Raw genomic sequence first — 25,262 nt, forward strand, 5'->3', positions numbered from 1 at the left:
TAGGAAGATGCAAACGAGAAAGTGAAAGATATGGCAAATAACACGAAAAGCGTGGGAAGTTTTTTTTTTTTTTTTTTTTTTTTTCAAGAGGTACACCCACTTTGGTAATCAATGTGTATAATAAGATGCTGATTTGACAGGTACATGTATATATATATAGAGAGAGAGAGAGAGAGTGTGTGTGTGTGTGGTTTATTATATATATATACAGGCAAGAAAAAAAAGGAGCAACAGGTATCTAGACTTTCAGTTCGTTGAACTCTAGCTCTTCAACAGATCTACACAGTAATAAAACTGCACCGAATTGTATATCTTTCTCCCATGATGCTCGATCTGAGAATGTCTTTCGCTTCGGTGCATTTTTCACCGCCTTCCACTTTCTGTCTGTCATTTCAAAGTTGGCAATCATCGCTGCTTCCTCTGTGCTTAGTCGTCGAAGCCGCTTATCGAACTTTTCCTTCTTGGATACATCTGTCTTGTGCACATGATAGAATCGCCACATTTCAGGTGCTGTGACATTTTTGAATTTGCCCTCTGCCCTCTTCCATCGCTCTGTCTGATTCGCATATCGAGTAGATTCGTAAAATGACAGAATGGCTATATTCGCCTCGCTCTTGCCAGCCGATCCTCCAGGATTCAGGTGAAGTGAATTCAGTCGAATCGATTTGAAATTGTGTTCTGGCATGCGAATAACGACAAATGCTGATCGGCGGGGGTTCTCTTGCGTACAGTTGGTAATCCATAACTTGTCCAGGTATAGACAACTCTTTGCAACGTAATCCATCAAATGGTCTCCTAGCACCGCATCCTTCAGCCTAAGGCTCTTGATAAGGTATTTCGTGTCTGATGCTTTCTCTATGGATCGACCTGTCGTCACTAACGCATGCGATACACCAAACGTCTCGAGTGCAGGACAATTATCCAACAGCAGATCCAGTCTAAATCCATTTTTCAGGGGCACATCGCAATCCAACTCCAAATGGGTTAAATGGGTGCAAAATTTCAGGTTTTTGAATAGTGCCACATCCGACTTTTTGCCTGTCCATGACCACTTGAGATTGGCGTTTGACAAGAGGCCTGTTTGTGCTGTCACTGCTTTGAACGATGAAGCGGGATCGATGGTGGACCACCAAGCGTAGTCTGTCATCTCCACCTTGACGTTGTCTTGATGAATGTCGGCTATTTCCTGGAAAAATGCATCGTAGGGAAAGGGAAACACTGAGGTGCTGATTCGTCTAAATCGAATCTTTTTCAAAAAGATGCACAGCTGAGCAAATCCCATGCAAGCGTCCATCGATTGTTCGTATAATTCAATGGTTACATTTTCGTTGTAAAACCAGTCAAATGTCATGTCAAAATCCAGTTCCTCCACACGATAGAAGGCCAGGCTCAAAAATGTAATCATACGCCAATTCTTTAAATGCACATCATCCAGCGTCAACGACTGAGCCGAGGTGAAGAGGGGAAACGTCGTCGTGGAACTCATATCGTTTTCTTGCAGCGGCAGTGTGAGACATCCCAGGGTCAAGTGCTTCAATCGAGGTAACTGTGCCCCCAACGCCATGATCATCTTTACATTGATATTGTTGTGTGTGGTGCCTCGAATCACTAGTGTTTCGAGCTTGGGCATGCGGCTCCACAACGACGTTGTCAATAAGCTGCTGTTCAGCAGATGCTCTGTTGCTTGGCCGCTGATAGCGAGGTACGTGAGTTGCGCATTGAGAGTGGTTTGGTCGGTGATGAGAGGCTGAAAGATGAATTTTCGAGTAAACATGGGGAATTGGCGTATACACTTCATCTGAGCAAACTTTTCGGAATATCGCATGTACTGCCAGAGATCAGGGTCAAAGTCTAAAATCTCGAGGTGCGTAAAGTAGTCTGGAAACGTTTCAAATTCATCGCGCGTGAGGCCAACATGGCATCCCTTGGTACTGTGGTCGAATACAAGCTCTTTGACGTGATGGCCCAGTGAATCCTGAATGGTGGCTGAACTCTTGATGGAACGGTAAAAGAGTCGAAACTGGTGGCGGGTATGTATATGTACTCGTGTGTAGAGAAGATCCAGGAAGGGTTCGTACCATGCATAGCAGACACGGATACATGCGCCTTGTTCTGCCAGTGTCAAGTATGAGCCTACTTTTTTGATGATCTCTGTGGGGAGATACATGGTATTGGACAATGAATGTTGAAACTGCTGCAAACGATTGAAATGAGGGAGAAAGAGAGAAATAAAGAGGTGCGTATGTCTAGATGAGTGTGTCGGTGGATTAAGCGCGCAAGTGTGTGCGTATGTGCGTGCAGTGAAGGGTCACTAAAATGTATGAATCGTGTCAAGTAATGGAACTATGAAAAGAAAATTATTTTTCAATACAGTGGTAGCTTTCACTTTTTTCAATGTACACCGCTGATTGGGACCGGATATGTGGTGAATGGTATGAGGGGGTCGATTGTGGAAAGGCATTAAAGTCAAGTGTGAGTTTGAATGATGACAGACTCTTATATCAGATGTATCAAGATGGAAGCTGCATCTCGGTTGTCAATCAGAAAAGGCCATTGCCACTGTAAAAACCGAACATTGCGTTTATTGTGTAGTCTAAAACGGTTGATTTAGGTACAATTGGCACAACAATGGTCCATGTATTTTAGATCTATGATAAACAGAGAAAGAATTCAAGTTGAATAAATCACCATAAAACGAGATTAGCAGGCACACATCTGCCCCACACATACCATCTCTATTGCCCCACCATGTAGGAAAAGGATAAGAAACACCACTCGCACCACCATAAAGACCCATTGCAATGATAAATACCATGAGCGATGTACCTGAATCAAGTGCTGTTGAAATCAAGTAATTGTACTTTACAAACCAATCTCTGTAACGTCTCTTGACATAATATTGAGACACTATGATAATGATAAAAGAGACAGTGATCCAACTTGTAGCACTACCAGGGACTTGTGTCAAACCTATGAGCACCATGGGCATATTCACGTATTTAAAGCCGGTTCTGGGATAATGACGATGCAACAGCCAGAATGGCACTGGTAGCGTGAATCCAATCTTTTCTATCGTGTTTAGTATCAGATGTAGGGTTGTACTTTTTGCATCAGCTTACCAGAAATGCCCACAAGATGATGGAATAGTCTGTTCCTGGGCCAAACATAGCGAAAGGTCCAATCGCGCCTATTGCAAGCATCACGTTATACACTTGTAGTTACCATGACATGATACCATAAATACCCCAAGTGATGGCTGCAGAGTTGATTGTCTGTAAGCGATACACTGTTCAGTTGCATTCATCAAGCTTGACCATACAACAGACACTTACCTGTGGGGTGGATCCATTCCAGATGTTGCTTCCTGTTGGATTCAGCAGCACTTCTCGTTGAGAATTGACCACACTCTAAATGACAATTGGAATGAGTCAAATGCTAATCAGCATGATACAATGCAACATACATGGTTGACAATGTAGTTAAATATGCAACCAATGAATGTTCCCAACATTTGATTCAAAAATACTGCACGAGGAGGTATCTTTAGATAATGGCCAATCTTCAAATCACTCGCCATGATGCCTGCTTGACTAAGCGTGTTGTATCCAAGCGTCTTGAAGTACATGTTGGCCACTATGTATGTATAAGGCTCAGTTTAGACAGCCTCTAATGATAAAACGACAGCATTACTTACCTGGCAGTCCAGGCAGAACAAACCCACATATCATTTCTGCAAACACATTCAGACCAAAACCAGTGCCTGTGATTGCCGTAATCATGTTCAATGGTAACGACAAGAGAGTGGACATGGCAATAGCCATAACGACGCCCCACCAAGGCAATTGGCTCTTATTGATATAAGCAATAGCCACGTTCAATGCCATGCCTCCAAAGTAGACAATATAATACCACCAGGTTGGAACCTAAATTTGACGGTTAGATCATCGACGCCTTTTTCATATGATGTTACTACATGCCTCTTTGTAGGCTGCCATCATCCTCATGTGCACATCTGTGTATTGTCTTTCTTGCTGTACCACAGGACCATCTTGCTGCTGCTGTTGATGCTGCTTGTAGACTCGTCTACTTGCCTTGAACTCTACTAAGCTTGCCTTGATGCTCTTCCAAATGTCTTGTCCATGAAACAAGGCAATGTGCGTGATGGAAGCAGTAACGGCAAAATTAATGATAATGTACTGAATGGCGCCCCAGCTTGAAAAGTATGGCCTTCCTACCGCTTCTAATGCCGTTTGATTCAATGAGTTGTCAGGAGCCAGCACTTTATGCTGAGGATAAATGACAGACGTGCCGTTAGGGAGTAGCTGGAATATAGAGTTAGATAGGAATGGGAAACTCTGAGCGTGCCACACGTTATAGTGATACATCAATGGTGCCAAAATCCACAACAGCAAAATACCCGTGTAAATATTCAACTGAACCCATAAGGGCAAAACCAAGGGATTCAAATTGGACAAATAATTCCAATCAAAGCTTAATTGGAACATACCAAGACCCTCGTTTACGGATAATCCACCAAACAGACGCTGCACCCACACTGAATCATTTCTGGCCAAGCACATGATGGAGATGCCACCTAGAATGGGCATCATGTACTGCGGAATAAACTCGTACACAAAGACACAGCCAAATACAATGAAAAAGAAGCGAGTACGCCATCGTGATTCTTGCTGGTTGGAGTTGAGTGTTCTCAGCAAGGATACGGTGGGCAGGGATGTGGGCCAAATCATGTTGGCAGGGTACACTAGAAAGTTGCGCAGTTGCCCTGCAATGCCATAACCTACCATTTGAGTAGCCAGCAGCAAGAAGATGGAGCCAGCCGGGCCAGGAGCATCTTGGTAGTATAGATTCTGAGCAGCCAAGATGTGGGTTGCATACGCAGATGTGTTGGCAGATGATACAATGACATAGATACAAGCATGTTCCTTGACGTTGAATGGGCCAGGATTCAGCCAGCCTCCTGATGGCAGGTATTTGGTCCATGCAGTGCAAAAGACGTAGGCAATCATGAGCATGAAGGTGTTTGTCAAAGGCAGCCCTACAGGCTTAAAGGACATCAATTGATACACTGATGAGCTGAGACATGCCAGTGCCTATGATTTACAGTTACGTCGATGCCAATGGTTAGGTAAGAAGCAACTTACCACGCCTGTTACCAGCACGCGCAATGTGAAGCACGGCATTGTTGGGTCATCTTTCATGGTGGACAGCTCATTGACGATTTGAATGTCTGTATCTTCTTCCTCAAACGCATCTGTGGTGGCATTGTTGCTTGCAATCTTCTCGCTCAAGGATAGATTTTCAATTTGAACCTCTTGAATGTGTTTGACATGGTCTGATTTCTCTTCATCCTGCGTGGAGTGATCTAACATTTGAAAGATGGTAGCAACTATATAAAACGAGAAAAGACGTCTGTTCTAGTATGGAATAGATGAGAGGAACAAACAAACAATGTTCTCACAAAAAACGGGCAATTTATCGTTCTAATGATCAAGCAAGAGAAAGAGAACAGAAAAGGGAAAATAAAGGGGATATGAACTTCTTTAATCGACAAGCAAGAAAGGGGATTCTCGGACATGCATCGTGCATGTATCATGTAATCATTCATCAACCTGTTGCATGACATGAAAATTGCAACTAAAACTCATTTTATTTGCTTTCAAACTTTTCAGTCAATGGCTTAATCAGCTTGGCATGATAAGGTGCTACTCCGGTACTTGCGGGTGCTTGCAAGAGTGTTTCGAAATAAGCTATTTAGATTGAGGTCAGTGTTCCCATGCACTGCAGATCAGGTGTAAGCATTACTTACCTTGATAAATATTGCCATCGTATTTAGCAATAGGCGCTTTTAAAACAAAATCAGGCAGCCCAAACCCATCAGTAAGGCCGATCACTTGGTATCGCATGCTCTTGCAAAGCTATGTACACAGATTGGGTCCATGTTGGGCAGATGCCATTGCTGTGTTAACTTACCTCGAGGTATTCCTTCTCAATGTCCTTCATTTGCTTGGGACTGAGGAAGCCTTCCAAATAGCCTTGGTCGCCGTACACACGCAGTATATGCAAGCCCCACAGAGCTGTCATCTGTCGCATGATGCGCTGGACACTGGGATCAATATCAGAACCAGGCACGCTAGCAAATTGTCGAGCATTGACCGAAAACAAAAAGGCAGCACAGTGGAGCTCAGCAACACGCACCGACTCCAACAACAGATCATTGTGGGTAGCTCCGCCGTTCAAAGCTTGCTGTATACTGTAAAGCTATAGCACGAATATCAGCATCCCACTCATGGATATAACATCTCAACTTACTCGCTTGACTAAAATGACATGTAACGCCTCTTCAATCAATGCAAAATCTTTGGTGGCATCCGCAATGACATGGACAGACCAGCGCTCCATTTTCAATAGCTCTTTGGCGCGGGCAATGTAATGCGTTGCACTCTGGTATTTGAGCTCTGGGTACTCGTCAAATTCCAGTTTTTGGCTCAAGCGATATAGCAGATAGCGAGCAGCTTGTTGCAGCAAGACCACATTGTCACCGCCACCCGTTGTCATGACACCAAAATCAGAGATCAAGTTGCCCAATGCATTGTAAGCAGAGTAGGCATGGCCACCGCAAGAGCGGCGGCAGATTTCAAGAATCTCAGTGGCATAAGCACCAGACAACCCCTTCAAAGAGGCCGAAATGGAGTGCATGTCACCCATGTGGTTGAGGTAGACAATAGGGTCCATTTCACCACCAGCTGTCAAGATGGCAAACTGGTCATCCAGCGTCTTGAACGAGTTTTGCACCATGTACATGAAGGAAATTGCAGGCAACAACTTGACATAGTGAGACTGGTAATCCATGATTTGCTGGTTCTTTGATCCTTGACGTCTAACAACACCATAACGCGTAGCAATCGTCAATGCCTGTGTGACCAAAGTCAGTGTGATAGTAACCAGAGAGAATCGCTCTGGAATCAAGGTGGCATACATGACTGCAGGATTAGGCGCAGGCTGGAATTCACCGCTTCTGTCCATGCTCACCCATTTGGTCAGCATGTTTGTTCTGGGAATGCGCTTTTGGTTGAACTGGATCCAGCCATTGTCCACACCCTGATGGCCTACTTTGGAGCCTACATCGCCCGCTTGCACTCCAGGCACTACTTTGCCAGTAACCGTATCACGCAACTGGACAATAAACCAATTCAACCCGACATTTTTGCCGTGGATCAAGGTTTGTGCAATCACCACTGTGTGTGTAGCTGTTTGACCTGCCATACCAATCCACCATTTGGTCGATGTAATGTTGGGTGAATGGATGATAAACTCGTCTGTTTTAACGTCAAACGTCGCTGTTGTTTCAATGTCCCTCAGTGCTGAACTATGGCCCAATTCAGTCTACTTTTACTGATGAATAGTCTTGGAATATACTCCATTGTGTATATACAAACCATGGCAAAGCATCCAATGATCTTGAATTCATTCACGTTCTCTATCCATTGCTCTTGCTGCTGCTTGTTTCCTAACATTTGGACTACGTTACGAAATAGTGCTTCATGTACGCCGATGCGCAATGCAAAACTCTCAGAGTAGAGAATCACTGCCCGGCTAATGTCCTCCAGAAACTCTCTGTCATTGATTTCGCGACCCAGGCGAACGATTCTGTTGATTTGCCCCATAGCACTGTCATTGAATAAAAATTAGATACACACACAGCAATGGCATTCATTGGAATGCTATCTTACTATTCTCTCATCTCCTCTCTTCCAAACTCGAGGATATTTCTAGGCGCTTGCACCACAAGTTCAGCATCCTTTTCAATGAATTCTAATGCTTTTTTCTATACATCATAGCATTCATTTCAGACATATACTATAAGCAATGTATAGACACACATACTCTGCGTTCAAATTTCTCCTTTCCACCGACCCAAAAGTGGGAGAGAGCTTCAATGTTGAATGATGCGCTTGCACGTTCCTTTTGCATGTCTTTGGGAGCCTGAAGCGACATGGGCGAAGGCAGCAAGTTGAGTTGCTGCTTGATTTGCTCAAGACGCTCTACAGCATTGGCTTTATTCATAAGTGATAAAGTTGGTTCCTGTGAATAAACTACAGAAAAACGCAACGGCTTATTTATATGGCAAGTAGCATGGTTGCACAATCCCACCCTGTTTCCATGATAATTCCCATCATGCGATAATGAATGTCCAATTACCATTTACGGATCAAATTTGGCATGTAATTGCATTAATTTCCACTTTAAAAAGACTTGTTTCCTCTTCTTTTTATTACATGTATACGAGACTTTCTACACTTTGGGTGGTTTCCTAACCTACGCTTCGCTTCGGTGGAAACCAACCTACCTTCAAACGGCTTGCGCTGCAGCGGGCCTTTGGCTAATATCGCAAAATTGATATAGCTAAAATGTTAAAAAGAACCCTGATTGTTGACTAATATATAATCACTAATCATATGAGTGTTTATGCTTCAGATTGTTCTCTACCTTCGCTTCGTTTCGGTGAGAATCAACCTGCACAGCGACAGCTCGAGCTACCGGTTGCCCTTGCATATCTTATCATAATACTACTACTTTCATGTTGACCCTCCACTTACACATGAAAACCCTTTATATTATCTGTGAATTTGATCCTTATGTGATGCTCTACATCCATATACACGTAACTATTTCATATACGGACAAGTATCATACAGATATGATCCCTTTTTGGTCCTTAGTGTCCCTAATACAGCAAAATTTGAGTGCATTTGAGCTGCGTTTTCTCGCGTTCAAGGCCGTTTTAGATGGCTAGAATAGTACCAAACAATTGCTCTCATCTGGCGGCTACTTTCTGACACCTTTGCTCAACTTTTTGGCCAGAAACCTCCTTTCATATTTTCATAAATTGCTCAATAAATTTATTAAAAACATCTATATTACTTGGTACCATTGAATGCGCCTTGAAAGTACTTCAAGAATGCGTTAGAAAGCATGGAGTGATCATTACGATTCCTATAGTCGAAGTTGGCAAAATATTTCGATCGAGTCGAAAATCATCAAGATTTGTCCAATCTGGAACAGACTATGATCTGGGTTTTAATTAATTTTGGCTGGTGGGGCTAGTTAATCATACGTGAGCCATGCTTGACAAATGTCTTGAAAGTCAATCTGCATCCAGATCCTTTAGTCGTGAGGTGAACACCAAGGGCAGTACTTGCGCAAAAGCAAGCATTGTTGGGTGGCTTACTGCAATCCTTGTTATTAACGGATATATGCTTGATGAGACCTCTGTTGCTTGGTTTCTTGAGTAAATGGTGGTAGAACTTGATGGTCGTGTCTTAACGCTAGATATAGACTCTCTTACTAAATATGACCATCTCTGCAGCAGAGCCCCATTCACTGCACACCATTCTATAGCTTATTAGGTCTTTGATTGATTTGAGACCATCAACGGTTCTATGCAAGAGCTGTACATTTAAACATGGATCAAGCAAACTTTCGTAGCAGACATAATGCCAGCTGCTATAATTCTACAGCACCTGTTTTGCTATCAATATAAGATCGTTTGATGACTCATTTTAAACCTCAACTTTACTTTGGAAAGTCTAAAAACCAGATATGATGACTCCTGAAATCGCGATTTGCAACAAGAATGCTATGTTGCTAGTACTCGCATGTAGATGAGCATCTCGCAACAGTTTAAACTATCTTGTATAGAAATGTAAAGAAAGAGCAAAAGAAAATACTCTTGCTAAGCTACAGTGCACTTTATTTGCATCGCCCTTGTTTATGGCTTTAGAGACATCGATAAATTTCACGCAAAAATACAATTTGCGGCCAACCAGTAGCCAAAATTAGTTTAAACTCAGTTCGTCGTTCTATCTCAATTCGTTGATTTCTGATCACTTTTCGATCTTTTTAATCTATTTTGCAAAATTCGACTATTGGAATCGTAATGATCGCCCCATATTCCTAATGGCATTTCTGGAGTACTTTTCAAGGCGCATTTAATGGTGCTAATTAAACGTAATGTTTTGAACAAGCTTATTGAGAAATGCTTGAAGATATGAAATGAGGTTTTTGGCCAAAATGTCGAGATTCTACATATGAAGGTTTTGCAAATAAGATTTCAGGGTTGCTTTGGATTGAGAGAAGCATTTTGAATCAATATATACCTTAGTAAAAGTCTTCATTTTCGAGGTCAAAAACGCCATCGTTTGATTTTTGAGAAAAACCATGAGGTATCCCTCATGGTTGGGAGTTGATTTTCGATGATCCCAAAAAATTGAGTTAGGGGGTCAAAAAGTAGCTTCTAGATCAGAGCAATTGTTTGGTGCTATTCCCGCTGTCTAATTCGGCCTCTGTTACGAGAAAACACGCCTCCAATGCATCCAAACTATACTGTGTTTTGCATACTTTTGAGTGGTAAGAGGTGTTGCTACTAGGTTGTATGCTCGTATATCAATTACTTCCATTAATATAGACGCGGGCCATCGTAGAGAAGTCATATTTAACATTAAAGTCGCTCAGAAAGGATCCTCACATGGCAGTTGAAAGGTTTAGACGTGAGTATATCTGTTGCTCTGAAATACATAGCCCGTATAGACCATTCTGCCTTTATGTACGCATATCTCCCAGTCTGCCCCTTACTCCAAGCACATAAGACTGCTTGATGGGCGTGATACTTTGAATAAAGCCCCATGCGATCATTTGTTTCAATGAATGGAGTAGAAAGCCCAGCGAATCAATCTCTATTTATGTTTATTGAACATCTCAATCGGACTACGCGTATTAGAAAACCTTTGAGAGACCACTGTTTTTGGATGTAGCCGAAATTAAGGCCATAGTTTTGTGCCGTCTTCGATGCATCAATTGCTCAAATATGCTTGGGTTCTACGTGACCCTAAAGTTGGTGAGGTGAGAACCAGTTCAATAGCGCCAATAGTAGGGTATTTTAATTTGAGATATTCTAGTGCAATATGAGTTCGTCGGATATCCAGCGTCAGAGTGTTTAAAGGAGCTATAATAGGAGCATCGTTTTCTCGAAACCATTTATGTAAGCAAGAGCTAAGTCTTTCCATGTGAACATCGACACCACACAGTTCCAAATTTTGTAACTGTCGGCAACTCTTCAGAATATCCCTCAGTTTATTCAAATTTATATTTCCCCAAGCCAACGTGAGTGATCTCAGAGCAGAAAACTCGTCAATTTTGCTGACAAAAGCAACGTCTCAATGCCAATCGTTGAAAAGTATCAGCTGCCCAAGTGTTTCCTTGAGGTAATAAGCTAGTTGCTGGTACTCTTTCCTCTCTTTGTCGCTGCACAGACATGGAGGATGTGGAATAATTTTGAGATTTTTGACTCTGCCCGCAGAGGTTTGGATCATCTTCGCCGTCTTTCTGTAAAAGGATTCACAATCAATGACACCGCCAAATACTTCCAGTCTGTCGATGACGATCAAGGGAAACAATGCCTTGGCGTAAGTATCCGGCTGCTCTAAATGATAATATCGAAGCAATTCTACATGTCGAATGCAATTCTACATGTCGGATGCAATGCTTGATATGTGGTGCATTTTTTAGATGATCATAAAATGCTCTAGTTGTTTCGTTGCTGCAAAGTTTGATATCGGTGCTGAGCATTGCTTCTTCTGCCAATCTGTTCCAAGCTTTACAGGTCAGTCTGTATTGCGATAAGTAAACAAGTGATTCAACATGGCAGAATATCTTGAGTAAAATCTCTGCAGGTAGCGTTGTGCCTGACATCTGTGATGTGGTTTTGATTAGAGATAGTGTTGAGAGAGCAAAAAGAAAAAAGAAAGAGACTCTCTGTAGCGATTCGTTGCCTTTGTTGCACAAGTGGGCTTCGTAAACATTTAGGACATGCAATATCAACACTATCCAATTCAGACAAATGTTGAAAGAAAGCCTGCTTTTACTCTATACATGCTTTCATTGTTGAATGATACTCACATCGCCATAATACCAGCCTTGTCATAACAGATTACAATAGCAAAAATGACAATATCTCAGTACCTTCGCTTGAGCATTTAATGCAAGAGACCTAGCAATTTTATGGACTTTTACATATGAAAAAATGGAGGTTTGTTATAAATCCAACAAGATGCTATAATGAAGTAAGACGCTATCGTGTTAGGTATGAAGGTACCAGAGCTTCTTAACACGCATTTGTATGAGGCCTTTGCTTGGGTCGACTATTCTGATCGTAATGACATTATCACTCACTTGAGCATGATAGATAATGTCTTCCAGACGATTGTTTCTCAAGGTACAATACTTGAAGTCATAGTAAAGCGTATCTTGAAGAGCTTGCACCACACGGATATGATGATCATGAATATCTTCATCCGTTACTTGAATTACGCTATCTTCAATGAATACCTGATACATATTCATATCGACCTCAGCTGTTTGAATGTGCTGGAATTTGTACACCAAGTATTCAATAAACACGGGAGAGAAGCAATTTGATACCTTGAGCAATTTCAAAGGCTTCTTTTGCTTCTTGGTTTTGTCATGGATACGGAACCAGTTTTCAACGTTGGCTTTGGTCAATCGCGGGTTCTTGGCATCAACCAAGACAAGCTTTAGAGTTTCAAGTTGATTGCAGTTATCAATGATGCGACGAACGGTGTTGAGATCAGGCATGCCCCATGTGAGAATTAGCTGAGTCGAGTTATCAAAGGCTTCCAATTGTCCAGTTGGGTTTGTTTTCATCAGTAAAAGTAATTGTAACAACTTTCAACGATTTCTTGAACAAAAGACATGCGGTTTTGAAATCATTAGAGTTGATCGCCATGTGTTGTTCTTGAGGGATAACTTGCAGCTTGTCAAACTTCTTTGGAGACTCTCTAGCAATAGACAACATTTCTTTGTAAATATTCTTGATAGGAATGTAGCCATCCAGAACAAGAAGATTGGGCGTAAAAATGAATGAGAGCAGCTTCAAGTATACATCATTGGCAGTAGCGTTTTCCTGAAAATCAAAAACCACATATTTCACCAGTTTACCAAAGGGCGGAGCCTTCTTCAAGTGATAAACCAACTGCAATACGTTCTCTTCAGACATAAGAAATATTTTCTTTCTCAACATGAGCTGTTCAGAAATGGGCTTCCATGCCTTGCAAACCAAACGGCACTCGGCCAAGTCTTGTACAGCTTCCAAACAGTCGAGGATTGCTTGAATGATCTCTGGGGCTAAATCAGTAAAAGCCATAATGAGCGCCAGAATATGGAATTGGGAAGGAAAAGAAGCTGAAAGAAAGAAAGAAATCGATTGAAGGGTAAGCAGCTCTCTTGTATCTATAATCTATCATTTTGATTGCTCTCTGACATGCATGATGCCCGCTTCATAGGACTGTGGTCATTTCCATTTCTAATAAATGACAACCTTTTGAATTTGTATGAGCTGTATCGCATATATGTATCATTGTTATGGCTACTCAATGGTATTTAAAAATTATGGCAGATCAATGCATCAATACAGCATCTCTGTCCATTTCAAGAGGATGAGGTTTTTGTACCTTTGCCGGATTCTAAAATGTATACTATGCCAAAGATTATATCTGTAATTGCTGGACCGTGTCATCATCGATCAAATGTACTACTGAGCTAACTGCTTTGTGTAGCCATTCTGAGCATTAACTGCTCTAGATTTATTATAGCATGCAGCTTATTTCACATTGCGATGAGGCATGATACCATCCTATACCAATTCAAGGAGAACCAGGTTGATCCATATGCTAATATCTGCCACCCATTCCTCTATTCTTCTCGCGATTTGTCCCGTCTGAGGCGCTAACCCCTACTACCACCAGGCATTGACCTTCCTGCTGTCATTCCAAATGTATTCGCTGTTGCTGTTATCGTCAACTTTGAATGGCAACATTGAAATTTCGAGAACTTCGTCGCTTTGCTATGATATCGTTAAGCAATGCATAGATATGGCTACCGTCTTTCGAGATGGAGACAGAGTTTTTTACTCGCATTTTTTTTAATGGGAGTCAGAGACAATGACAAGATGGTTCTTGATGATGGCTGATCCCAACGGTATTGCTTTTGGTCAACGTAGCATGGCCTGCACCTTTGACACAGGAATTTGATGCCATCTGATTGTTGCTTACCGATGATAATCATACAAAATTCAAATGAATAGCACGTTTCATCTTTCCTTTGATATGCATTAGAGAGGGTCAACGATGTATGATATCAACTACATCTGGTCCGTGCCTTGAAGCTTGACACGACAAAATTGTTAGAGGTTTCACGTTTCTGGATTGTACGTAAAATATAGGATAATTCAATCAATCGAAATGATAGCCTGCCAAGAGCGCACATTGCAAACACTGTTTGAGAAAATAGCATCCCACACAATTATACATTCGATATTAATTAATGACCATTGGAAACCCGAATTAATAGCATCCATCCTCCTGTCATAAATACGAGTATAGCAAGCAGTTGTAGCACAGATGTAACCATCTAAGAATAGTCCTTGGGATAGTGTAGCAAGCGTCACTGTTGATTCTAGCTAGTAAATGATTATTGTTGTTGCTCTTGTTGTCAAGGCTTTTCCCCTTTTCCCTCTTTTTTCCTCTCATTGAAATCCAGTTATTATAGATCTGGATAGCTTTTGCCCCGCTGCTTCCCCTCTTCCACCTCTCTCTCCCCACCAAAACCCCCCCTTATACTATTTTTGCATTGTCTTTATTAAGTTATCCAGTAAACAACTCCTTAACTTTTTCCTTTTCTTCCTCTTAAACACACACACACATATTTATCATGGATCAGCCTCCAAATACAACATTACCAGAGATAAACATGCTAAATCAAGATGACTGGGATTTCCTATCTAAACCGCCGGCAGCTACAGACAGAGAAGAGCAACAGCAGCAGCCATCCAAAGATACCCAGCCATCATCCACATCAGACTCTGAATCCAGAACCACAGGGCTCACTCGAGCACTTTCATTACCAAGGCAGCTCAACAAGACGGCCGATAACAGCACCAACGACAAAGATGACAGCATACGTACAGAAGTAATCAACATTGCCACCGCAAATCCATCTCACTTATTTTGGTAAATGGGTAAAAAGCTTCATCAGAAAGAAGTAAACAAAATATACATGTTTTGTAGCAGTGTATTGACCCTATTCAACGCTTTTATAGGGTGCCTGCTTCTCAACATCCTGAAATTGCACCAGCAGAATTTGAAAAGTATGTGGATGCGCATGGTTTGATGATACGGAAGAAAAGCGTTAAACGTAGACAATCTGTGTTGTCTGTGTATTTTACCGCAAGTGATCAACAGAAATTAATGGAGGAATGTGATACAGCAGAAGCTGAGAAGGATCGACAAGCAGCTCTAAGTGCGCTGGAGAGCAAACACCACACACACAAGGAGTCGAGCGAGTCATCAGAAGAAGAGGACACGAAAAAGCGAAAGATGATGCTGCGTAGAAGTGTGAGTCTGCACTTGCCAACCACAGGAGGTATGTCCAATACATACACCCAGACGCATTGGCCATTGATGATGATGTTATAGAATATTATAGAAATGTGCCTGATTTGCTGGTCTTTGATAGAAATTCATCGCCCTTGGATGAATCAAGAGCATTAGTGCCCAAAGGAGATCGACCTTTGCTAAGAAGAGGAGCTCGCACTAACTTTAAACGCAATTCATCACTGACTGCACCACAACGAAATCGAAAAAGTGAATTGGATAGTATAAATTCTTTGAGACGCTTGGATGAGAATAGCAGCGACAACAGCAGTATTGTACGCTCCACTTCAGCTGAAGGGATCGCACTGTCTGATGCGCTTGGCGAAGAGACAACAATCAGTGGAGGAACTGCGGTGCTGATGGAGGAGCCTTCGCCTATGCTTTTACCTGTAGCAGAGAATGAGGAAGCGAGAGATTTATGCATAGCCACGAGAGAGGAGCCATCACTTGCAGCACCTTCACCACCTGCACCTGTAGTTATGGCTAGATCCGTTTCAACATCTACCACATCGACTAGTCAGAGCCGAAAAAGCGCATGGTCATGGGCATTCTGGTCTGACGAGAAATCGTCTAAAAAGAACAAGATTGGCCCCAATGCTACTGCTGCTGCCAACACGATGAATACGAGTACAGCTACAGCAAGCCTAGCTACCACAGAGGACAGTAAAGCGGCGGATGCTACTACCACTGCTCTTACAATAACAACTGGCAGCAGCAATAACAAACGATTCACACTCTCTTCATTATTCTCGAGAAAATCAAAATCCAACAACCAAAGCAGCGCTTCATATACCACCAATTTTGATTTGTTCCTGGATGAACAAAAGAAACCGCCCAAAGATTTCCAGCTGAACCGCATGCACATGACTCGACTACCACTTCATGTAGAGAGAGCCATTTACAAACTATCGCATGTCAAGCTAGCAAATCCCAGAAGACCATTGCATGAACAAGTGCTGATTTCAAACCAGATGTTTTGGTATCTATCCGTGATTGCTACCAATGCTCCACATCCAGCATCAGCAGCAGCGCCCTCAGCGTACGACATGTCATTAGAAGAACAAACGCAAAAGAAAGCACCTAGAAAAAGACTAGTCAAAAAGCAGAATCAAAGACCTGTATCAGCGCCTCAACAACCGCACCAACATCTTCCACATCAGTATCGACAACAACAATCCAACAAAAAACGAACAAGCAGCCATACGGTCAACAGCAATCCAAAGGGAACTACGCCCATGTTCATGGCAAATCCTCGTACTGCCACGAATGAATCCACTGGATTTGTTGTGCCTGAAAACTATCTGAATCCCAAGCAGCAGCAGCAGCAGCAGCAGCAGCAGCAACAGCAAAAAAAGAGACCGACATTGGGAAACAACACGACTAAAAAAGTACCATTGTACCATAAGCAACAGCAAGGCAGTGATAGTTCTTCGTCGGATGAGGATGATAGCAATGATGCGGATAGTGATGATGATGATGATGAGCATGGACAAGATTCAATAGCTGAAAAGATTGCTATATCACATAGTGAAAAGGAGGATGAACTACCGCTTGCCATGTACAAGTCAAATGGTTATAGTAACAAGAAAATAAAATAAGAAGAGGGATCTTTTGTTTATTACATGTAAACAGCTTTGCAATACAGAAATACTAGATGGGCAGCAATAATACTTTCTAACTTCCAAGTTGCTGTTGCTGCAACAATTGCTGCTGTCTCCAATGCATCTGTTTCGTATATTCGTAAATGCAAATAGCACCACTGACATGTACATTCAACGATCTTGTAATACCATACTGTGGAATCTCAATGGTAACATCCAGCATTTGCAATAAATCAGCAGGCACGCCTTGTCTTTCTTTGCCCAACAGCAGTACACATTTCTCTGGGAACTCATATTCACCCAACGTAGCACTGGTAGTAGTTTGTTCCAAACCACACAATGTATAACCCTCCTCCTTTTTGGATTGCAAATAGGCAGCCACGTCAGGTTCAGCAACTTCAATCATGGGCATCCAGCGTTCAGACGACACACTGATGCTAGTGAACCCGATATCTTCCTTGATCTTGAGAGTGGGCACCACCAATTGAGAAGCATTAAAGATTTCACAGGTACGGCAAAGACCAGCCAAGTTGGGTAATCGATCAATCAAGCTAGCAACGACAATCAAATCATTGGAGCGACGGTTCTTTTTGTGAAGATTCTTGGTCAGGTCCATGTCTGTCTCCAACATCATTTCCCAAGGCATTATCTTCTTTTGATAGACATCATCTGCTGTGCTGCTACTCGTGGCTTCGGCTTGTGCATTTTCGATTTCTTCTTCAATGCCTATCATTTCAGAGGGATCAGCAGACGTATAATATTCTTTGCGGGCAGGGTTTTCAAATGGACAACGAGGTGGTGCCTGACCATTGAGACGAATGAATGCCTTGGAGCCAATCTTTTCATTATCAATGACCTGAAATTCAGTCATCATTTGGCGAAATATGAACTCCACATTGTAGTCTTGGATGGGATCAAATTTAGACATGTAGAATTGATTCTGGATCTTGTCAAAGAACTTGATACAGTCAGTATAAGTCTCCATAAAGGTGCTGAGCGACTTGATGTATTTGTTGTCTTCTAATTGTTGGCCAAGTCCTCTGGTAATACAGCTGTTGTAGTTGCGTCTCCACGAACAGAAAGCGAATAAGCGGACGGTAAAGTGGTTAGTGATGAGCCATGGAATTAAACGCACAAAGACAACATCAAAGTAGCCTTGGATAGCATCTTCTGGCAAGACGTCGCAGAGTGAGAATGTCACAGTGATCAAGGAAATCACGAAATTGGGCTTGTGGTTAGGGTCAGCAACCTTGTCAAAGAGAGTAGACAGCAATTGAGGGTAGCGACGCATGATGCGGACAAGCGCCCACTCGACATAACAGCGGACAGAAGCCACCGTCTCTTTGCGCATCAATTCAAATATGATATCTAGGTAGTGTTGCAATTTGGCTTCTTCAGCGAAATCGACAATCAGTAAAAGTGAGCAGCACACACGCAGCTAGTAAAGGGCTACCATAAGTGCTTGGCCGTTATATGATGTGTATGCTTGGCTTACCTTGATTCTATGCTCTATTGTTGATGTGTAGGTAAATTCAAACAGAATTTCATCATTCATCAACTGTAATAACTGATCTAATAGTAGATTGGCAAACTCCTTGTGCTGCTTATTGTTAATGTCCAATCTCAACAGAATATCGTTCATGTCAACACGAACGAGGTAGTCGTTTTGATTCAACATGGTCTCTGCAGTTCTAATGACGAGAAAGATAAGCGTCAAATTGAAGACAGCAAGAGACAATCATTGTTCCTACCCTTCAGCTTCTAAAATCTCTGCTGGTGTTGCTAGTTTGGTGGTTAATGCGGCCTCAATCTTTTGATCGTCTCTGTCTCTCAAGGGCCCAAATACAAGCAGTTTGGCAACCTCAGGCACATATTGAATAAGCGAATGATTGGACTCGTTTGTCATTGAGGACCAGTATTGATGCAACAAGTGCGAAGTTTGTGCCATGATAAAGGGTTTGAGTTGACCCGTTTCAATCACCATGTTCAGCGCTTTCTTCATAGGGCCATCTTGTTGATTCAATTCAGGTACAGAGAGTAGCGCAGGCTGGAAAATAACATCAATGAAAGCTTTGATCATCAGAGGATATGTCTTGGACTGGAAAGCGTTCTCCTTCATTAATGCAATAGCGTGATCTACACAGCGTTCAATGGTGTCTGGTGTCTTTGCCCAAGGGAAGGCTAACAGAGGACCAAAACTGCGGATGATGGCTTCACCACACAATTCAGATGAGTTTTCGAGTTGTTCCACAGCTTCTTCATAGAGTGCAATGGGGTCAAAGAACTCCTTGTCGTTATGGCCATTGTCTTTTAGCTAATGCTCAAATAGTTGGTAAATGTGCACTATGGTCGCTCATGCCGTTTCTCACCTTGATAGCATATTGGATGATGGTCTCTACGCATTCCCATTTACTTTTGATCAATCTCGATATACAATCACCCCAAGTTCTAGTTGTAAAAATGTCAGTCATCAGCTCGCTGCAAGAGAATGATGCACAAACGATACCTCTCGCGTAATGCCTCCTGTGTACGTTTCATGGGGAGGCCATAGACTAATGTTACAAGAGTGTCATTGCAGTCAAAGTCGGTGATAGCAAAGAGAGTAGCTGCTTTGTATACGATTCTCAAGACACTGATATAGGTTGGTTTCGACATTTCATGATTGACATTCAGGGCTGATAACAAGGATGGTTAGTACTGGCACTATGTTCAAGGTAGCATGTTGAATCATTTACTTGCAGGACGGTATTTCAGCAGCTCAAGACAGATGTTGTAGTGCTGTTTGATAGAGTCAATGCGTTCTGTCTCTTCCAGTGTCTCGCTACCTAAAAGGACCTTCTCACTAAGTGAAATGTACAGAGCCATGACATCGTCGTCTAGCAGGTGACAGTGAGTGATACATGCTTAGTCAAATTGTTAGAAATGGCTTACCAACAGGCTCTTCCTCTTCCTTGTTCAGATATCTGCCATCGATTCTCTTCAAAAGTCTTGCAGCATCTTGCTTGTTGAGGCCAATAGCCTGAAGAAAATTGATCTCTTTCACAAAACTAGAACCAAAGTTTTCCCATAAAGCATTGAGCAATGTCAGTAGTCTACCAAATTTCACTTGATCACTACGGTATGTTAGTTTTATCCATGTGCCGTGTGCATTTTCACGTCATTTACCATTCAGGATCCTTCAAGTTGGCAGAGAACTCGGACAGAAGGTTTGTCACCAAGTCAGAGTCCAATTCACAGTTCTGGGTGGATACAACAAAAACAGATGTGCGCGCCAACACGTTGGCTTGAGTGCGCAACACAGCTTCAGGGATATCTTGCGACTTGAGGTCATAGATGTACGTTTTGATGCGATCCTTCAATCCATTCAATACGCTGTCCATGGACTATTATGAAGTTAGTTTCACTTGAATGCTAATAAAATACAGTGCCAGCTATACCTGATCCTTGGAAATCTTGTGTTCTAACCAATGTCTAATCAACTGGAATTCAGTCGAGTTTGTCTTGATGGGATATTCATTGACCAGAGATGAAATAGTTCTAAAAAAAAAAAAAAAATCCCTAGATTAACCACTTGAGGTCAGTGTTCATGCTAGCATCTCTTACTTGGCTATATCCGAGAATGACAACGTGGCTGTATTGCCAAGTCGAACAACAGCTGCTATGCCCAGTTTGCGCAAAAACTGCTTTGTTGCAGGAATGCTACAAGAAAATCAGTATCACTCAAAACCACATGCAGAGGACTCTGCTTACTTGAAGTTTCTATGACGATCCACCAACACTCTCAACGACTTGAGTTCCTCAGGTCCCCATGCATTGGTAGGTTGTGCTTCAGCCAGTGCCTCCATGGTGTATAAAATAGGAACATAACTGCTCACGACATGCGAAATATGATGAATCAACTGCCTCAGAAACTGGGTCTTTTCTTGCTTGTCTTGAATAGCATCAATCAGATGCAACATGAAGAATCTGAAATGCTCGCCAAAGGGACTCACCATGGTACCCTGCGTAGGTACTTGGAAGAGACCTGTATTATCGACTGTCTTGAAGAGAGCACCAAACATGAAGGCTTGCTGCACGCCCAACTGATTTAACACATCTGGATCTTGTCTGGAAAAGATAAACTCGAGCAAACACTTTTTCACCGAAGCAATGTCGTTCTGGAAGCCTCGATGCAGCAATAGCACCCACCATGACGCATCCAAGAAATTCGCCTTGACCAACGTCTCAAATCTGGGTAGCACGGGATCCACAAGATGAATGACACTTTCATGCATAATGTCGTAGAGCAAGAACCAGTCATCCCAATGCTCGGCATAGGCTTGTGATTGTGCTGAATCCCATTTGAAATAAGGTGTCCATGTTGCAGTCGCTGGAATGGCGGAAGGGTGCTTGTCGCTGAAATCAATGATGCGCTTCAGGATGTAAGTCGAGTATTTTCTGGCCAACGAGTCGTTACTGCGAAGACCGCTCTGCAAAATATGAAAGAAATCCACATCAAATCGAAGATCCTTGTGTACAACTGGTTCTCTTGTCGCATCGTTCAATCCAAAATAAAAGTCGAAAAATCTGGCAATCAGTCCATAAATCTCTAGACGCAGTAAATTGGTGGCTGGAAGGCCGAAAATGGCAAGCGTACGCTTCCACAGTAGCTAGAGCAACTAAGATCAGTCAATCTGTCATTTTTGCCTTACTAGGGGCTATAGGCCTACCTCGCACCAGTTCACTTGCATTTTCGGATCCACTTGCTGAGCACTGTTCTGCTGCCAACGGAACAAATTGGGTAACAGATCATGAGCCAATTTGTTGCGTATAGTGGGATCTGTGCAAGGAATCATGCCCACAGCGACTGAAAAGACCAGATCCATCCACTGCTCCAAATTTGAGTGTGAACCATGTTCCCTTAACAAGGCCAAAATCTCTTCATTTTCATTCACATCTCGGACAAACAAGTTGAGCGTCTCCAAACAACATTCGAGGTCCAATGGTTGATTTGATGCACTGGTGTTAGTTTGTTGCATGATGACACGATCCCATAATGCACGCCCCTCGGTAGTCAAGCTTGTCTCGATGAATGCCAATGGCTTGAGATCGACGAAATCTGGCTCTGCTTCCATGGCTGCTATTAACTGAGACAGCATGGTAACTAATGTGGTTTGACCAAAGCACTCTTGCGTATCGTACAAGATCATAGAGCGACTCATCAAGAAGGACACTGTCTTTTCCAACAGCCCCACACTCTCTGTAGCCACCATCGAATCCTGTGAAAAGCTGGCTTGCATCCAAGGCTGTAGATACTGCTGAATACAAGCTTTCTCCTTGCCTGCGTTGTTCAATCGCATCATATGAGCCTTGAAGATGGGCAGCAGAATCTGCAGAGTGCCAAAACGAGCCTTTTCGTCAGTCGCATGAGTGTACTGCTGATCCAGTTGCTGCAAAAAGTGAACAAGCTGATCATTCTCGGCATTATCGATCAAAAGAGCCTGGAATGGGATCGATACGAAATCCATAATGATCGTCTTTTGTGCAAGATGTGAGATGAAAGAGAAATTTTTTTTTTTCTTTAATTTGATGAAATGTTAAACTTACTACTGTTCTGATTTGATGTCCCGCATTTTGAAAGGTGCTGTTGCTGTTGTCGTTGAGCCATCAAAGTAGGAAAAGAGGTCTTGGGTCAAGGAAGATGCAGTAAGAGCAAAATGCAATCAGTCAGTTTATTGAAAGCAAGGAATAGATGCAAGGTATAATAGTAGAATGTAGAGACAGAAAAGTGTATGAATGATAAACATGTCAATGCGAGGTGTTGGATCGAATTCTCTTGGGAGGAAGCACAAGGAATGAAGTCAGCTGTGGTAGCCCTTCACCCTTGGCTGCTGGTTTTCGCTTCTTTCCTTGAAATTCCAATGCTAGGGAGGAATACTTGTGGTGCACATCATCGGCGTCTACCCATTGTCTCTTGACAAGATCAAACGGCTCCTTTTTGGAGGACTTGCTTTGACTACTACTGCTGCCCACTTCGTCCTCTTCCAGCTGTTCGTCCTCTGAATGAACCTCCGTGTGCTGTGATAGTACCAATGTATAATCAGGTGTGTTGTATGCTTCAGAGTCCAGTCGAGGTTTCAATAGCGTTATGAAATGCTCCCAGCAGCTCTTATCCCACTCTACTCGGTATTGCTTCAAATTTCCTTCGGGTATCACCTTAACAGCTGTCAAACGTACAACTTCACTCGGCTTTTCCACATTTCGACAACGGGAGCTAGATCGAAAGTAATCATCTATGGCTCTTTGCTGCTGGGAGGAGGAATTGGAAGACTGTGAGCTTGATTGCAAAATGACAGGAGAGCGGCTTGTTCGTCGACGCATACGATTTGCCATGAAAGCAGGAAACAGCAATGATGTGAATCTCTTTAGCAGATACTCTGCAGGCCACTTGAAGGTGTGTTGAGCAAAGTTGGCAAGATTCTGCCAATCTGGCTCATGGAAGACGTCCAAGTTTGCTTTGAGATCTTTGGCTGCTTTCAATATGGATGGATCGTTCTTTTCAATGTTGGTCAGTGGGTGAATAAAGTCAATTACAATTGAGAAATCGGGAAACTTTGGGTCCAATGTTACTCCAGTGTGTTTCCTTAGCATATTCTTGGTGCTGTTATGCTGTAATTCATAGGTCAAGTCGTCGAAAAGATGCTGTACACGTTCATCATCCAAAGGTGTTCTACCAGCAATTTGTATATCATCAAACAACCCTCTGTGAAAATGGCATTTCGCCAATTGTGCAGCCATGTTGATACCAATCCCTTTGGTGCCTTTGGTGTCATAGTCAGATCCAAGTAGCAGTGCTATCAATATCAAATCAGACCTGTCCAAAGAAGTACTATCGCAAATCCAAGTAATGTCGTAGACTGGCACTGCTTCGTAACGCCTGGTTGGCCACTGACGGATCACACGACGAGCACCAAACAAAAACACATCAGAATCGCCCGTATAGACAGCATCCACAAAGTCTAAGCGCTGTAAAAGAGCACACTCTGCTTCTGCTTCTCCATAAGCATTCCATATTGAGAAATGAAAAAACTTGATCATGGCGATGAGATTGGCGCGAAATGTGGTTTCGAGCGGCCTGGTGTTGATAAACCTGTTGCGCTTATAATCTGGTCTAGAGGGTCCATCAAACACGAATACAGGTCGAATGCCAAGCTCGTACAGTTTGTTGAATCGAAAGAAGAGAGATCTGATTTCGCTTTGACTAGAGACGATGCGCCAAATACATCAATCAATATGAACAGAAAGGTGAATTGTATGTGTAAAATATACGTTACTCGCCCACGACACTTGATCTTGACTGAAATACCCATAACGCAACATCAATTGCTACTCTTAGACCAGAGCCTTGCTTCTGATGAGTTTCGTGCGATAGTTCTTCTAGAGTGAGCTTCTTCTCTCCTGCACTTAAAACGTTCCAAAGCTTATGAATGCCCATAATGAAGTAAGTGGAAAAGGCACTGCTCGTTTTTCGTAGCACCTGTCCCTTTCCTTCATGATGGACAAACCCCGAATATATTGAGATGGTGCCTGTTGTTGGTGTTGTATATCACTGTTCTTTTTTCTTTTTCCTTATATCTGTATATACCCACTCAACTCTTATTTTTATGGTAAAAAAAAAAAAAAAAAATGACCTGCTAGTGGGCGATCCATTCATTTATCATTTCTTGACATAGACTATCGACGTGGATGAAACATTAAAACGCATTTCCAGCAAGAAGGGAGTCAAAGCTGTGGTCATTCTGAATAACGAAGGTCAGGCTATTCGATCTACCATGGACCACGATATGACAAAGCAGTATGGACAGTTAATATCGTCCCTTGTTCAGCAAACACGCACTACTGTAGCCACATTGGACGATCAGGTAGAGATGCCGAGCAAAGATCTATACTACATTTTATTAACAGGGTATACAGAATGAACTAACTTTTATGAGAGTGCGAACCAAGAAACATGAAATTATGATTGCTCCTGGTAAAGTGCACTAGATTAAGCTTGACTTTAAGCAAGACTAATACTCTATGGCTTTCTAGATCATGAATACTTGTTAATTGTAGTCCAAAATCCAGCAGAAGTAATGCAACAATAAGAACCCCA

General features: G+C 42.4%; 9 protein-coding genes across 9 annotated transcripts; 2 read left to right on the forward strand and 7 right to left on the reverse strand.

Annotated features, from left to right (window-relative positions):
* Nucleotides 1-238: 238 nt before the first annotated feature.
* Nucleotides 239-2,167, reverse strand: ATC70_009690 (uncharacterized protein; the record flags this gene model as incomplete). Its single annotated transcript, XM_064828918.1, has 1 exon — nucleotides 239-2,167. The coding sequence occupies one exon, from the start codon at nucleotides 2,165-2,167 to the stop codon at nucleotides 239-241; it is 1,929 nt and encodes a 642-aa protein (XP_064686120.1).
* Nucleotides 2,168-2,607: 440 nt separating this feature from the next.
* ATC70_009691 (uncharacterized protein) lies at nucleotides 2,608-5,390 on the reverse strand (the record flags this gene model as incomplete). The annotated part of the gene is made up of 9 exons (XM_064828919.1): nucleotides 2,608-2,648; nucleotides 2,731-3,064; nucleotides 3,120-3,187; nucleotides 3,236-3,272; nucleotides 3,333-3,407; nucleotides 3,464-3,633; nucleotides 3,695-3,923; nucleotides 4,038-5,111; nucleotides 5,163-5,390. The coding sequence occupies 9 exons, from the start codon at nucleotides 5,388-5,390 to the stop codon at nucleotides 2,608-2,610; spliced, it is 2,256 nt and encodes a 751-aa protein (XP_064686121.1).
* A 277-nt stretch (nucleotides 5,391-5,667) lies between these two features.
* Nucleotides 5,668-8,085, reverse strand: ATC70_009692 (uncharacterized protein; the record flags this gene model as incomplete). The annotated part of the gene is made up of 7 exons (XM_064828920.1): nucleotides 5,668-5,768; nucleotides 5,828-5,936; nucleotides 5,992-6,279; nucleotides 6,331-7,404; nucleotides 7,458-7,689; nucleotides 7,752-7,846; nucleotides 7,906-8,085. 7 exons carry the CDS (start codon nucleotides 8,083-8,085, stop codon nucleotides 5,668-5,670), a joined length of 2,079 nt encoding a protein of 692 aa, XP_064686122.1.
* Nucleotides 8,086-12,156: 4,071 nt separating this feature from the next.
* On the reverse strand, nucleotides 12,157-12,672 carry ATC70_009693 (uncharacterized protein; the record flags this gene model as incomplete). The annotated part of the gene is made up of 1 exon (XM_064828921.1): nucleotides 12,157-12,672. One exon carries the CDS (start codon nucleotides 12,670-12,672, stop codon nucleotides 12,157-12,159), a length of 516 nt encoding a protein of 171 aa, XP_064686123.1.
* Nucleotides 12,673-12,703: 31 nt separating this feature from the next.
* ATC70_009694 (uncharacterized protein) lies at nucleotides 12,704-13,240 on the reverse strand (the record flags this gene model as incomplete). The annotated part of the gene is made up of 1 exon (XM_064828922.1): nucleotides 12,704-13,240. One exon carries the CDS (start codon nucleotides 13,238-13,240, stop codon nucleotides 12,704-12,706), a length of 537 nt encoding a protein of 178 aa, XP_064686124.1.
* Nucleotides 13,241-14,805: 1,565 nt separating this feature from the next.
* Nucleotides 14,806-17,125, forward strand: ATC70_009695 (uncharacterized protein; the record flags this gene model as incomplete). The annotated part of the gene is made up of 3 exons (XM_064828923.1): nucleotides 14,806-15,104; nucleotides 15,194-15,516; nucleotides 15,570-17,125. 3 exons carry the CDS (start codon nucleotides 14,806-14,808, stop codon nucleotides 17,123-17,125), a joined length of 2,178 nt encoding a protein of 725 aa, XP_064686125.1.
* Nucleotides 17,126-17,201: 76 nt separating this feature from the next.
* On the reverse strand, nucleotides 17,202-22,635 carry HIVEP2 (transcription by RNA polymerase II; the record flags this gene model as incomplete). The annotated part of the gene is made up of 12 exons (XM_064828924.1): nucleotides 17,202-18,566; nucleotides 18,624-18,819; nucleotides 18,880-19,442; nucleotides 19,498-19,576; nucleotides 19,635-19,803; nucleotides 19,864-20,004; nucleotides 20,060-20,241; nucleotides 20,294-20,511; nucleotides 20,566-20,665; nucleotides 20,732-20,827; nucleotides 20,879-21,777; nucleotides 21,838-22,635. 12 exons carry the CDS (start codon nucleotides 22,633-22,635, stop codon nucleotides 17,202-17,204), a joined length of 4,806 nt encoding a protein of 1,601 aa, XP_064686126.1.
* Nucleotides 22,636-22,915: 280 nt separating this feature from the next.
* ATC70_009697 (uncharacterized protein) lies at nucleotides 22,916-24,602 on the reverse strand (the record flags this gene model as incomplete). Its single annotated transcript, XM_064828925.1, has 2 exons — nucleotides 22,916-24,368; nucleotides 24,442-24,602. 2 exons carry the CDS (start codon nucleotides 24,600-24,602, stop codon nucleotides 22,916-22,918), a joined length of 1,614 nt encoding a protein of 537 aa, XP_064686127.1.
* Nucleotides 24,603-24,771: 169 nt separating this feature from the next.
* Nucleotides 24,772-25,254, forward strand: ATC70_009698 (uncharacterized protein; the record flags this gene model as incomplete). Its single annotated transcript, XM_064828926.1, has 4 exons — nucleotides 24,772-24,774; nucleotides 24,841-25,029; nucleotides 25,082-25,139; nucleotides 25,199-25,254. 4 exons carry the CDS (start codon nucleotides 24,772-24,774, stop codon nucleotides 25,252-25,254), a joined length of 306 nt encoding a protein of 101 aa, XP_064686128.1.
* Nucleotides 25,255-25,262: the final 8 nt, after the last annotated feature.

This window comes from Mucor velutinosus (genome assembly GCF_035048745.1).
Source record: "Mucor velutinosus strain NIH1002 chromosome Unknown tig00001563, whole genome shotgun sequence".
NCBI lineage: Eukaryota > Fungi > Mucoromycota > Mucoromycetes > Mucorales > Mucoraceae > Mucor > Mucor velutinosus.